Raw genomic sequence first — 12823 nt, 5'->3', positions numbered from 1 at the left:
TGATGCCTGTAGTGCCATCTCCTCCTCACGTGCCTTGCCATGGGGGAGAAGGCATGACAAGGGTGGGAATAAAGGGACCCAAGCATGGTGTCCCTGGGAGGAAGAAAACTAGGAGCTGGACAGGCAGTGGTGAGATGGGAGATGTGAGCTCCAAAGGGTGGGCGGCCCCATCCCTATAGCCCTGCTAGCTGCAGCCCACATGGCCTTCTCTTGGGCTGGGTCCACTCACCCCCAGTGGTTTTCCTCAGCAACCATCCGCACTCCTGGCTCTCGGACTGCTGAGGTCTCCAGTGCTCTTTTAGCTTCACACTAACAGCTTTATGCCCTGTCCTCTCAGGGACGCACTGGCTGGCCTCACGGGGCTTCCTTCGAAGGCTGGGTGGAAGCCTGCCTGACTGCATAACTTGCATTCTGCATGCCTGCAAGGCCAGCACCCAGTGAATGATGCCAGGGCCTGCTGCCAGCTTGAGGAGTAGCTTAGACCACAGCTGCAGAGGCCTCTGACTGCCGAGATGGCTGAAATGGGGGAAACACTTCCCTAGGTAGATTTGGAACTCTTTTCAAAGTGTAGCCTTTCGAAGGAATTTATCCTTTGCTACCCTCGAGCGCATGATGGACGGAGTCTGGGCAGCTTCTGAGATGTCATCAAGCCATCTTTCCTGTTGCCCTGTGGCAAAGTACTTGGCTTCTTTTTAATGCCAGTCTTCAGCAACCACACTCTCCTCAGGTCCAGCTTTACAGGTCCTTTCTTTCTGACCAAGCTTCACATCATTTGGCACTGCTTTTTGCTTATAATTCTCACTGTAAATCTGGCCAAAACCAGCCATTGGTACCCATGCCACAGCCTGGATGTGAAGCTTCCTTGAAATTCCTCCACCAGTGTGATGTGTCGGCCACCTTTAAATTCAACCTTACACAAAGCATTAGGACATGACAAAGTGAAGATGAGTTCCTGGCCAGAAGGAAACACGTGTGACTGCTAGTCTGCTTCCTCACAGAGTCCTCCTTCCTGACTGACGCCTCATGAGCCTTTACTATCCACGTTCCCGTCAGCTTTCTGGTCTTCTGAGCTCCCATCAGAGTTGCTTACTGTCAGTCTCTGCTTACAGCACTTAATGTTTTCTCCAGCCCATTTCTCCGCACCTTTCTAAACTTGCTGCAAACCACTTTCACGGGCTTCTGCATCGTGTGATCAGGCAGTCACAGCCACAACCCTTCTCCCATGTTGGTTACCTTCCTACGGCTGGGACACAATACCAACATCCACAACAAAGAGCAAAGGTTTAGTGTGGCTCACAGTTCTGGGCTTCCGTCCATCATCAGTTGGCAGAAACAGCAAGGCGGATGAGTGTCAGAGAAGAACCAAGGACTCATCATGTGGCCAGGAACCCCTCTTCCAGTCAGGCCCCACCTTTGACTGTTAGGGAATATTTTAGATTTAAACTGTAACAGAGGGTGGCCTTGTTCTCTTTTTCCATGTAAAATTTCATGCTAAGGTTCCAAAAGGAAGCTTTTGGCTGGGCCACTCTTCTGCCCATGAGTACCTTTGAGACTTCAGGGTGGCAGAAGCCATGGAAAGGGGACAAAAACAAGACCTTACTGGAAGCTCCTGAGATGCAGTGGACAGTAAGATGACAGGACTGTGGGGCATGCAGGGCCCAGCCAGGAGAGCAGGGAAGAGAAAGCCACAATGGGCAGAGCCAGGGACTGGACATCCTCAGGGCACTGACCCAGAGGCAGCACATGAGCACTCAGCTGTGGCATGAGAGGAGGGAAATGGCTGGGAGGTCGGTACAGGCCCGGACAGGGCAGCTTCAGAGGGGGCAGCTGATCCTGGGCAGAAGCTGACCTGACTACCGAGCCGTGGGCCCCAGGGCCGGTGTGTCGCGGCTGTTTGTGGGGCCAGGCAGGGGGTGCCTGGGAGGGTGGACCTGAGCTCATGCATGTGCATCTCTCCTGGCTGTGCTGCAAGTGGAAACCAACATGCACCCTGGCACACAGTAAGTGCTACCCACCAAGGCAACATTAAAAAGTGGCATAAGCTGGGCCCAAGGGTGCATGCCTATAATCCCAGCGCTCTGGGAGGCTGAGGCAAGAGGAGCACAAGTTTGAGCCCAGCCAATGCAACTTAATAACTTAGTGACACCGGTGCTGTCTTAAAATTTCAGAAGAAAAAATTTAGGACATAAAATGATCCTGGGTTCAATGCCCAGCACACACACACACACACACACACACACACACACACACACACACAAAGCAAGAGGGACACCCTCAAATCAGCAGGAGCAGCCCTGACTGGGAGCTCAACGGTTCCCCACACGGGCACAGGGCCACGTGCTCTGTGGGAGATTCGGTCAGACTGTGCAGAGCTTCCCAGCTCCACAGGACAGGAAGACACAGGGCATCGGGAACAGGAATGTACTCTCCCCGCAGAGCGGGCAGGTGGTAAGGACTGCAGGGCGGCAGCCTTGCTGTGTCTGGTAACATGAGCTTCCTGCTTACACCTTGGGCATCCTGGAAATGACGCCCCGCTGAGCTCACTGGCCCTCGAGGGAGCCCAGGCTATTTACGCTTTTAGCAGACATGCATTCGGCACTTAGCGTGGATGGGGCTCCCTTAAAAAGATCAGCTGTGCAGTTCTTTGGAATGGGGGTAATGTGTGTGTCACCCCTGCTTACAGATGAGGAATCAGGACCCAGAGCTGCTGGGTAACTTGCCCAGGCTGGTTCGGCCCATGCGAGCTCAGGGCACCCCTAACCCTCACTGCTGGGTAGGGGGAGTCTATGTGGGTCCTCAGGGTCCTGCACTGAACAGCTCTAGGCTTTTCCAGGGAAATGGCAGCTCCAGCTCAAACTAAAGCACCCCAAGTCGCTGAGGGGAGCTGAGGCATGGCTGGGTCCAGGAGTGCAAATGCTGTAGAGATCCCTGCTCCTCTCCTCTGTTCCCCTCCCCTCTCCTTCCCTCTCCTCCCCTGCCCTCTCCTCCCCTCCCCTCCCCTGTCCTCCCCTGCCCTGCCCTCCCCTCCCCTCCCCTCTCCTCTCCTCTCCTCTCTTCCTATCTCTCCTTTCCCTTCCTTCCTTCTTGATGATGTCATGAGAAGTTTGTCCTCTCCTCCCATCACCCAGCCCTTAGTATCAGCTTCACTGAGAGGCAGATGTTTTCCAGATGGTAGCAGAAATGGCTCCCACTAGCTGGGGGTTTAACTCAGTGGCATAAGCGCCTGCCTGGCAAGTATGAGGTCGATGAGGTTGTGAGTTTGATCGCTGGTACCCCCTCCCAAAAAGAATGGCTCCCAGCTCTGGGCATACAGCATCTCCACAGCTACCAACTCAGAGAAGGCCCTGACCGCACTACCCCAGCATCCTCAGCTGGCCCTGCTGGTCTTCTTGCTGGGGCCCACTGCCCCGCAGGAGCAGCCAGCCTGAGTTCCATCCCTGCCCCACGGCCCCCGCCAGTGTCACACAGCCCAGCCCGGGTGAAGGGTGGAGAGGCACTTTGAAGGGGAGTGCTGCTGGCTGGACCCACGGCAGCGCTGCTGTCCTCCCCAGGGTGGTGAGCAGCTGGATCGAGAGGCGCAAGGTGCAGTCTGAGAAGGCCAACTTGACCATCTTGTTCGACAAGTACCTGCCTACCTGCCTAGACAAGCTGCGCTTCGGGTTCAAGAGAATCACGCCGGTGCCCGAGATCACGCTCATCCAGACGATCCTGTACCTGCTGGAGTGCCTGCTCACGGAGAAGAGCACCCCACCTGACTCCCCCAAGGAGCTCTACGAGCTCTACTTCGTGTTCGCCTGCTTCTGGGCCTTTGGTGGCGCCATGTTCCAGGACCAGGTGAGGCCCCAAGGGCCCAGCTCCCGGAGACCAGGTTGGCCCCCTGGTGTTCCCGTCACTCATCCGGACCCTTCCCTGCTTTGTTATTCTGACAGCTGATAGATTATCGAGTTGAGTTCAGCAAATGGTGGATCAATGAGTTTAAAACCATCAAGTTCCCCTCCCAGGGGACGGTGTTTGACTACTACATCGACCCTGACTCCAAGAAGTTCCTGCCCTGGACAGACAAAGTGCCCCACTTTGAGCTGGACCCTGACGTTCCCCTCCAGGTAACCGTGCCCACGCGGTGGCCAAGGGCGGGGCTGACCCACGCAGGCCGTGCTCAGCGGTGAGACCAGTGTGTAGGTTCAGAGACTGCTGTGACCCGCAGGCCAATCTCAGGTAGGGTGTCTGAGACTCACCCCGTTCTGCCTCCACTGCAGGCCTCTCTGGTCCACACCACGGAGACCACGCGTCTCCGATACTTCATGGACCTGCTCATGGGGAAGTCGTGGCCCGTGATGCTGGTGGGGAACGCAGGCTCTGGCAAGTCGGTGCTGATGGGGGACAAGCTAGAGAGCCTGGGCACGGACGACTACCTGGTACAGGCAGTGCCCTTCAACTTCTACACCACCTCTGCCATGCTGCAGGGTGAGGCAGGCTCAGCACTCCATCCCTCCCGGGGGGGTGGCCCCCCGAGTGCCCAGCTGCACCCCCGTAGCATCCCACAGCTAGAGGAGTGGAACAACCCCAAGCTTCCTGCCGCAGTAGCCTCTGATCATCTCTGTATTCCAGAGCAGGGTGGACCCCTGCCTGCTCCCCCACCTCACTCCTGCATCTCCCAAAGGCCTCCACCAGGGAAGGCGTTCAGTGCACCTGAGACCACCCCCAACCTCCTTTCCTGGAGGGTGGAGGGAGGGCAGCTCCTGGAACCCACTGCCACCCAGCAGGTCCCCCCTACTGGGCTGTAGCTGACGCTATGTGCTCTCAGGGGTGCTTGAGAAGCCACTGGAGAAAAAATCTGGGAGGAACTATGGGCCACCAGGCACCAAGAAGCTGATCTACTTCATTGACGACATGAACATGCCCGAGGTGGACAAGTACGGGACGGTGGCCCCACACACCCTCATCCGGCAACACATGGACCACGGGCACTGGTGAGGCTGGCCACAGGGGTGGGGCCAGGAGCCAGGCCTTGGGGTTTGGGGCAGGATTTGGGAGGGGGCCTGGATGGGGCTGAGGGGCTGCAGCTTGGAGCTTCAGGGTCCTAGGTGTGGCCAGGGCAAAGCAGGGCACTATGGAGGTGGGGGCAAGGAGCAGGGGTGGGCGTGGCGCAGGGCAGAGGAACTGGGAAGGTTGGGGGGGGCCTGAGGGGGGGCAGGGCCATAAGGCTGCCGGGGAGGCCGCAGGGCAGGGTAGGCCGGCAGAGGTCATCTCATTCCACAAACACCGATGGCCTTGGCCAAGAGCCCCCAGTGAGGGGCACGGACAGGTTCCCTCCAGGTGATCCTACACTGAAGAGGACAAGGAGGACCACTCTGGAAGAAGTGCTAGGGGATCAGCTCCCCAGTTCTTCCCAGACTCCCCAGAAAAGCATCCCCTACCCAGGTTGAGCCTCAGAGTGGCCACTCAGGCCCACACACTCTACCTCAGGTTCAAACCTGGACGTCTGTGTCTGTCTCCCTGCTAAGCATCCTGGGTGGCTAAGCTCCAGCCACAGCAGGTGCAGGTGGCCCTGGGCCTTCGGGGGAGACACGCCCCATGGGAAAAGCCAGGGAAAGGCTGTGTGGAAAACGTGTGGGATGGAGAACGAGGGAACCGAACGGTGTGACACCAGCCTGGATGCGCCTGGCCTGCACACACCGGGCTGAGTGTGGGTTCACAGAGGGAATGGCCTTCTCAGTGAGGCTTCTCAGACCAAACTTCCAAAAGCCAAAGTCGCATAGGCCAAAAGTGGAGAACTGTGCTCCATATCTGAGTTAAGGGATTTTGTTTGACAAGAAACAGCCCACACAAATTTTACGCAGTTCTAGGACAGGAGAAACCTGCAGCGTGCAGGGCCGACAGTGGACTGACCCCTGGAACACACGAGGGAAAGGAGCGTGCTGGGATCAGAGTTCGGGAAGAGGCACAGCTCGCTCGCTGCTTATCCTTACGTGAAGCACAATATTCACTTTGAATTGAGGGAAGGTTCCTGAATTTGTGACCACATTAGAAATGAACAGTACCTTAGGTCAGAAATCCCCAAAATAGCTTGTGTATTTATTTGCCTTCTTTATTATAAATATTAGTGCATGTTAATTGTGCTGGGCAGGGGGTTTCACTAAAGGGGCTCTTGCATCAGGGCAGTGCCCTGGAGGTCTGACCAGCACCCTAAAGGCAAGGAGAGCGCTCACCCCATCTAAGAGCCATCAGGAACCAGAAGGATCACAGGGCAGTCAGCATACATGCTTCCGTTTTGGTGCTCCTCGGAGCATCTTTTGCAGCACCAGCCATAGGTGCTTATGGTGGCCCGGTGGCCCGGGGAGGGTATGAGGGCACAGAGGGGTTTCCAGGCTCACCCTATTCCTGACACCGCTCAGTGAGAGCTGGAGAGTGACCCGGGCCTGCCTTCCATGCACGCTCCTGCCTCCCGGGTGCAAACTTTGATTCTCGAGTGTCACGCGCCTGGCATCCTGAGGGACAGGGAGGGAGGGACAGCTCCTCAGGCCATAGTGCACTGGTGACAGCCCCCGTCCCTGCCCGCTGCAGGTACGACCGGCAGAAGCTGACGCTGAAGGACATTCACAACTGTCAGTATGTAGCCTGCATGAATCCCACAGCCGGCTCCTTCACCATCGACCCCAGGCTGCAGGTGAGCACCTTCCTCCCCGGCCAGCTACAGCAGAAGCATAGGTTTGGGTGCGAGGCCTGCGGGCTGACATTCTCTGGGGCTCTCCCGGTCTTCGGAGACATGTCAGGAAACGGAGGCAGCCAGGAAGGGTGAGTCCAGCTGGCCCTCCCTGTACTACAGGGCCGCCAGGCTTAGCAAAGAAAAATGCAGACTCCCAGTTAAATCCAGATTGCAGACATGCCACCAATGCTTTTTAGTATTCCTGAGATGATTAAAATATACAGTATTTAAAGTTTTAAAAGCTATGACAGCAAAAGACACATCGCCACACACGCACACACACACTCACCTGGAACATGGTTCTTGCCACTTTTGAAAGCCGTTCTGGAAGTCCTGTTCCATGAATGTTTTTATGAGCTGCGATCAATAACATGGTGAACACTGCTGCCGAGGGCTAGCCCACAAAAGGACAGGCGACTTCTGGCTGTTCCCCAAAGTCAAAAAGACTGTGCAATTGTTTTATTTATGTATTTTCTTACTTGCTTGTTTACTTAGAGACAAGGCCTTGCTATGCACTTTAGGCTGGTCTTGAACTCACCGAGATCCTCCTGTCTCGGCCTCCTGAGTGCTGGATTACAGGCATACAGGACTCCACATCCAGCCAGGAAATGTTTCAAACAGATTCCAAACATCGAGCCAGCCACCGTGGCTCAACTAAAGGCACTCATGAAAGAGGACGTAGAAAGTGGCAGGAAGGACAGGACATGTGTGTTCAGAGCAGGGGCAGGTTCATGGGCGGGGGACCAATGGCAGCACGACTTTTACATTGACACGTGTTTTTGTCATTTAGATGTTCACTGTGTCTTTCAAGCACACATTGTGAGGGGGTCCCAGATGTTGTGCGGAGACACCCTGGGTTAAATCTGCAAACACCCCCACCCCAGGCCTCACTGCTAAACTATCAAAGCACGCAGGGTGACACAGGCTTCCACATCCTCCCAGACAGTCCGAAGAGAGTCTGGCTGTCTCATACTCCTTTGGGGCCTAACGCCGTCTTAGTGAAAAGAGGAAAACCATTCACCCCAGCTGCACCCCAAATGTGTGACATGGGAAGGATGGGGTCACTCTGCCCAGCCTCCAGCTGCCCCCCACCGCCTCCTGACCAGCGTGTTTGTCCGGACAGCGCCACTTCTGTGTGTTTGCCGTGAGCTTTCCTGGCCAGGAGGCCCTCACGACCATCTACAGCACCATCCTGTCCCAGCACCTGGCCTACCGCTCGGTCCCCACGGTGATCCAGAAAATGAGCCACCAGCTGGTGGCCTCCGCCCTGGGTAAGCTGGCTGCCTCCTCCCCCGCCTGGTGGTAAAACTTGCTGCTTTCAGGGCGGATGCTTCTGCGTATTTTCCCCTGGTAAATATTTTATTTATACTTTGAAATCAATATTTCTTAAATGATGCTATGTTTCCACAGCAGATATGTGCAGTACAATGGCTGGGGTGGGGGGCATGATTTACAGGGCCGCAGCGAGCCTCCTCCTGCCTCGGAGAGCTGCACAGATTTCCTACTTAAATTGTCACCGTTTCAGAGTCCATTTGCCTTAGAAACTTTAAACTCTGCACTTCCGGAGGCCATTAAGAGTACCTGGCAATCAATGTGTGTGTGTGTGTGTGTGTTCTCTCCCTATAACAGCTTTGCATCAGAAAGTCGCAACCACCTTTCTTCCCACGGCCATTAAGTTTCATTATGTCTTCAACCTCCGGGACCTCTCCAACATTTTTCAGGTACTAGTCTTCTGGCTTTCTGTCACGCTCCATGTGGGCTCGCCCCTGGCGCTCGCCGTGGCGCTCCTCCTCTGTCTCTCTCAGGAGAGAAGGCAGAGCCAGTGGGAGTCGGTGGTAGTGGTGGTCACCATGTCCCCCCTCCTCCTCTCTTCATCCTCTTCCTCGTGGTTATCTTGTTGCAGTACTCAGAATGGAAGCCGCAGTCTGTGGAGCTATGGCCCCAGCTGCTCTTTGTTTTTCTTTTGAGACAGTGGCTTAGGCTCTTTCCTCCTTACTGGGACACAATAGCTAGTACTCGAGCTGAAAGGAGAAGGGGTTTAGTTCGGTTACAGTTTTTAGAAGATTCCGTGCATGGCCAGCTGGCTTCCAGGCAGGAGGGCATGGTGGAAGGGCTGGTGACCAGCAAGCAGACAGCTAAGGGAGGAGAAGGCAGGCAGGGGCACACTCCCCGTCATGACCCAGTGACCAGCTCCTAACAGCCCGTGTAGCTCTGACCTCCTTGGAAGAATTCACAGGTGAGTACAGCACCTCCATGGCCCAGCCACCTTCCAGAGCCCACCTCTGCAGGCGTGAGGCTCTGGGGCACATTCTCGATCTGAGCCACCGGACAGTCTCACCTCACCACATAACATGGCCGGCTTCATCCTTGGGACACTCCTGCCACAGCTCCCTAAGTAGCTGGGGTTCCAGGCCTAGAACCACCACACTCAGCTCTTGCCATTCATTGACTGCTTGGCTTGAGGGGGTCAGGCATCAGATCCGGCCACTTACACTTCTGTCCTCCAAACCACACACGAAGTGGGTGCTCATCTCCCCAGTGTGGAACAGGAGTCTGAAGCTCGGGGAGGTCTCTGTGCATCCCCACACCTGCTGTCTGGCTGCCTGGCTGGGTCTCCAGGCCCAAACCATCCACAAGCACTTGGTGAGGCCAAGCCAGGCCCAAATCCTGACACGTTTCCTGCAGAGTCCCAGCTGGCGGCCCTCCGCTTTGGGGCCTCCGACCATCTGCCCTGTCCCTTCTCCAGCGAGCTCCCCCTTAGAGGACAGGAGCACTGCTTTTTGGGAAACTCCTCAGTCTCAGCACACAGACACACCTCCAGCCTCCAGGTGGGCGTGAGCTTAGCTGTGAGAGGCTTCTCTGACCTGAGGAGACAGTGCTGCTAGTTTAGCATGGCTTCCACACACAGTGCACACACGCTGGCCTGCCTTTGTGACAAGCCTGAAGACCCTGACTGTCCTGTGTGGGGGCAGGGACTCTTATTCTCCACCGCAGAGCTTCTGAAAACCCCACTGGACCTTGTGCGCCTCTGGCTGCACGAAGCCGAACGCGTGTATAGTGACAAAATGGTCGACGAGAGGGACCAGGACGCCTTGCGCAGGGTCACCATGGCCTCCACCAAGAAGTTCTTTGACGTGAGTCAGGATGCGGGGTCTCTCTGCCGGTCCCACAGAGCTCCAAGAGGGCACCAGGCCAGAGCCCGCAGTGGCTGCCACCCTCTCAGAGAAGCCTGTGGCCAGGACGGGCAAATGTGCCTCAAGTCCCAGACAGTGACTGGATCATCCCATCAGGGATCCCGAGGCGAAGGAATTGTTTTTGTTTCTTGAGAAAGGTCTCGATGTATAGTTCAAACTGGCCTTGAAACTCACTGTATAGCCCAGGTGGCCTTGAATTCCTCCTGCCTCAGCCTCTCAAGAGCTGGGATTACAGGGATGGGCCACCACTCAAAAGGAACTGGCCGCTCGGGTGTGATGACCGTCCTCTGTGCACCTGGGGGGAAAGGTCCCTCCCTCCCTGTTCTGTGTGCCTGACAGGGTGTCCTGCTAACAGTCCTTTCTTTGGACCACCCCAACATGGAATGAATCGGAGTCGGGATGGGGGTGATCAAACCACCAGGGATTTTGGCCCCGCGGTTTGTGGGGTTGACAGCAGCTATCGTGTGAGACCTGGCCTTGTATCCTCAGCCACGTTGGGGCCCCTGTGAAGTACCTGTGTCTATGCAACAGAAGCTGGAAGCATCTTATGTATTTCTAGGAACTTGGTGAGGAACTGTTGTTCGCCAGGCCAAATATCTTCTGCCACTTTGCTCAAGGCATCGGCGATCCCAAGTACTTCTCCGTCACCGATGTGGCTCACCTCAACAAGCTCCTGGTGGACGTCCTGGATAGTTACAATGAAGTGAATGCCGTCATGAACTTGGTGAGTAGCAGGACAGAAACACTCGGGCACAAGCCCTGAGCTTGACTCTCCCTCCTGTTGTCATCCACCGTCATCTGTGGGGGATGCATCCTAAGACCCCGGGGGAGCCCAGAACCCCAGCCAGCACTGAACCCTGCGCAGCCACTCCAGTGATAATTATGATTTATAAATGAGGCCCAGTGGGAGATCCACGGCAATCACTGATCATCCAGGGGACAACTGCAATACTGTGGCACAAACAAGCTACTTAAACTTCATGAAATGACCATGTCTGGAACTTTCCGTGTGTAGGATCAGGCAGTAGTGGGCCGAGGGTAACTGTAATGGCAGAAACAAAAGCCAAGGTGAAGCAGGGATGACCCTAACCACCCAGATGTTACCCCAAAGGCCTGTGACTCCCAGCAAGCGTCCAGCTATGCAGGGCTCTGCCGAAGACAGGCAGGAGCCTCCGCTGTCCTTGAGGCTGACCCTGTGGACCCTGGCCCCCGCAGGTGCTGTTTGAAGATGCGGTGGCTCATGTCTGCAGGATCAATCGCATCCTGGAGTCCCCCCGCGGAAATGCCCTGCTGGTGGGCGTGGGGGGCAGCGGCAAGCAGAGCCTCTCGCGGCTGGCCGCGTACATCAGCGCCCTGGAGGTGTTTCAGATCACCCTCAAGAAGGGCTATGGGATTCCGGACCTCAAGGTGAGGGGGCAGGCGGTGTCCTACGGGAATGGACGAGAAAACGCACACCATGCTCTTCCCCAAACGGAGCCAGCACAAGGACCATTGCCACAGTCCCCTCCCAAAGCATCTGTGGTTTACAAACAAGGCCAGGCTGGATGTGGTGATGCAGTTTGTAATCCCAGTGACTTGGGAGGCTGAGGCAGGAGGATGGTACTTTTGAGGCCAGCCTGGGCAATTTGGTGAGACTGTGTCTCAAAAGCACAAGGATGTAGCTTGATTCTCCCTTGGTGCAAGCCCAATGCCACAAAGAAAAACCATGAGAGGAGAGAAAAAAAGAGAGTGATGGGGGGGGGGGAGAAGGGGGAGGCGGGGAGGGGAGGAAAGGCCAGGTACAGCCGGCTGGTGCCTCCGCTCCTGTGATGAGAGGGAAGAGGGCCTCTTGCTTACCCAGTGGCTGCCTCTGAAGTCCGCAGGGGTCCCCTGGGTCCCTGGATGTCTAAATTGTCCCCATTCTGCAGATTAAAGAGTTCAGCACCATCCCTAGGCGTCTCACCACAAGCCTGAGCTTCTGACGACTGCATCTGGAATTAATTAAACATTAGTGGAAATTGGTCTCCCATGCCTGAGGCGTGCTGCTCGGGCTTTCTATTGATTTCTCCTTCCCGAAAATCCACCCTCCCAAGGAGCGGGGAGCGAGTGAAACACTATTAGTCCGGAGCGAGCGTCAGAGTGCTGGGGAAGAGGCCTGAAATTGATCCGGCCACACTAGACGGTCATGCCTCGGCCTCTCCACATCCGTCTTGGGCTGTCCCTGTGGGGCTGGGCCATGCCAGACCCGGGAAGCCTCCCCCAGCACTCGGGCCCCCTGCAGTCGTGCTGGGCAGATGTGGATGCTGGTCGGTCAGCACTCTGGACCTGGGAGTGCTGGGCTGAGGGGAGGTCAGCCAGCAGGCTGGTGAGGACAGCAGGTTGTGCTGGGGCCAGCGGGCCACAGCCGGGCAAGCCTCCAGCTCCTCCTCCATTGTCCTCCACTTTCCGGTGGCCTCAACTCTTTACGTAAAGGGCTGACTCTATTTTTAAATCGTAGCATGAAGGGAAAGGGCCTCTTGAGATAGGGCTTCCCGCTCTCTGCGGGAATTGCATCGACCTGAAGGTCGGGCGGGTCACTTGGTCAGTCACTTGTGGGGTTGGGCCATGCTGATGTCCCCATACCCTCTTACATGGTGTTTGGGTCTCCTGCCTGGAACTGTTAGGTTTGTCTGCATTTTCTCTGCGGAGTTCCTGGTCTCTTTTCTATGCTGTATTATTGCTTTATGTCACTCCTTGCTCTCCCCCCACCCCCACCCTACCTGAACGCCAGTTCCTCGGGTTAGGGCCAGTCCTGGGCTAGTCTTAGTGGTCCCTCACTGTGGGCATCCCCACAGCAGCTCTTCGATCTGCTGTCTAAAATACATCAGCCCATGCACACCCGGGTGCGCCGCGCGGCCTCTGAACCCCCGACCGGCAGGGGAACTGACTCACACGACACACCAGA

At 56.2% G+C, this 12823-nt stretch overlaps 1 protein-coding gene across 1 annotated transcript in view; it reads left to right on the top strand.

Annotated features, from left to right (window-relative positions):
* Dnah17 (dynein axonemal heavy chain 17) overlaps nucleotides 1-12823 on the top strand; it is a 116825-nt gene that overhangs the window by 59989 nt on the left and 44013 nt on the right. Inside the window, exons 45-54 of the mRNA XM_003464779.4 lie at nucleotides 3552-3834; nucleotides 3930-4103; nucleotides 4257-4464; nucleotides 4805-4970; nucleotides 6565-6667; nucleotides 7830-7977; nucleotides 8336-8427; nucleotides 9679-9840; nucleotides 10460-10624; nucleotides 11116-11307. Coding sequence (XP_003464827.2) covers nucleotides 3552-3834; nucleotides 3930-4103; nucleotides 4257-4464; nucleotides 4805-4970; nucleotides 6565-6667; nucleotides 7830-7977; nucleotides 8336-8427; nucleotides 9679-9840; nucleotides 10460-10624; nucleotides 11116-11307 — 1693 coding nt within the window. The remainder of the gene's footprint in view (nucleotides 1-3551; nucleotides 3835-3929; nucleotides 4104-4256; nucleotides 4465-4804; nucleotides 4971-6564; nucleotides 6668-7829; nucleotides 7978-8335; nucleotides 8428-9678; nucleotides 9841-10459; nucleotides 10625-11115; nucleotides 11308-12823) is intronic.

The sequence above is a fragment of the Cavia porcellus genome, unplaced genomic scaffold (assembly GCF_034190915.1).
Source record: "Cavia porcellus strain 051 isolate PalLab524CR breed Dunkin Hartley unplaced genomic scaffold, mCavPor4.1 scaffold_32, whole genome shotgun sequence".
NCBI lineage: Eukaryota > Metazoa > Chordata > Mammalia > Rodentia > Caviidae > Cavia > Cavia porcellus.
The sequence above is the reverse complement of the archived record's forward strand: the minus strand, read 5'-3'. Positions and strand labels throughout refer to the sequence as shown.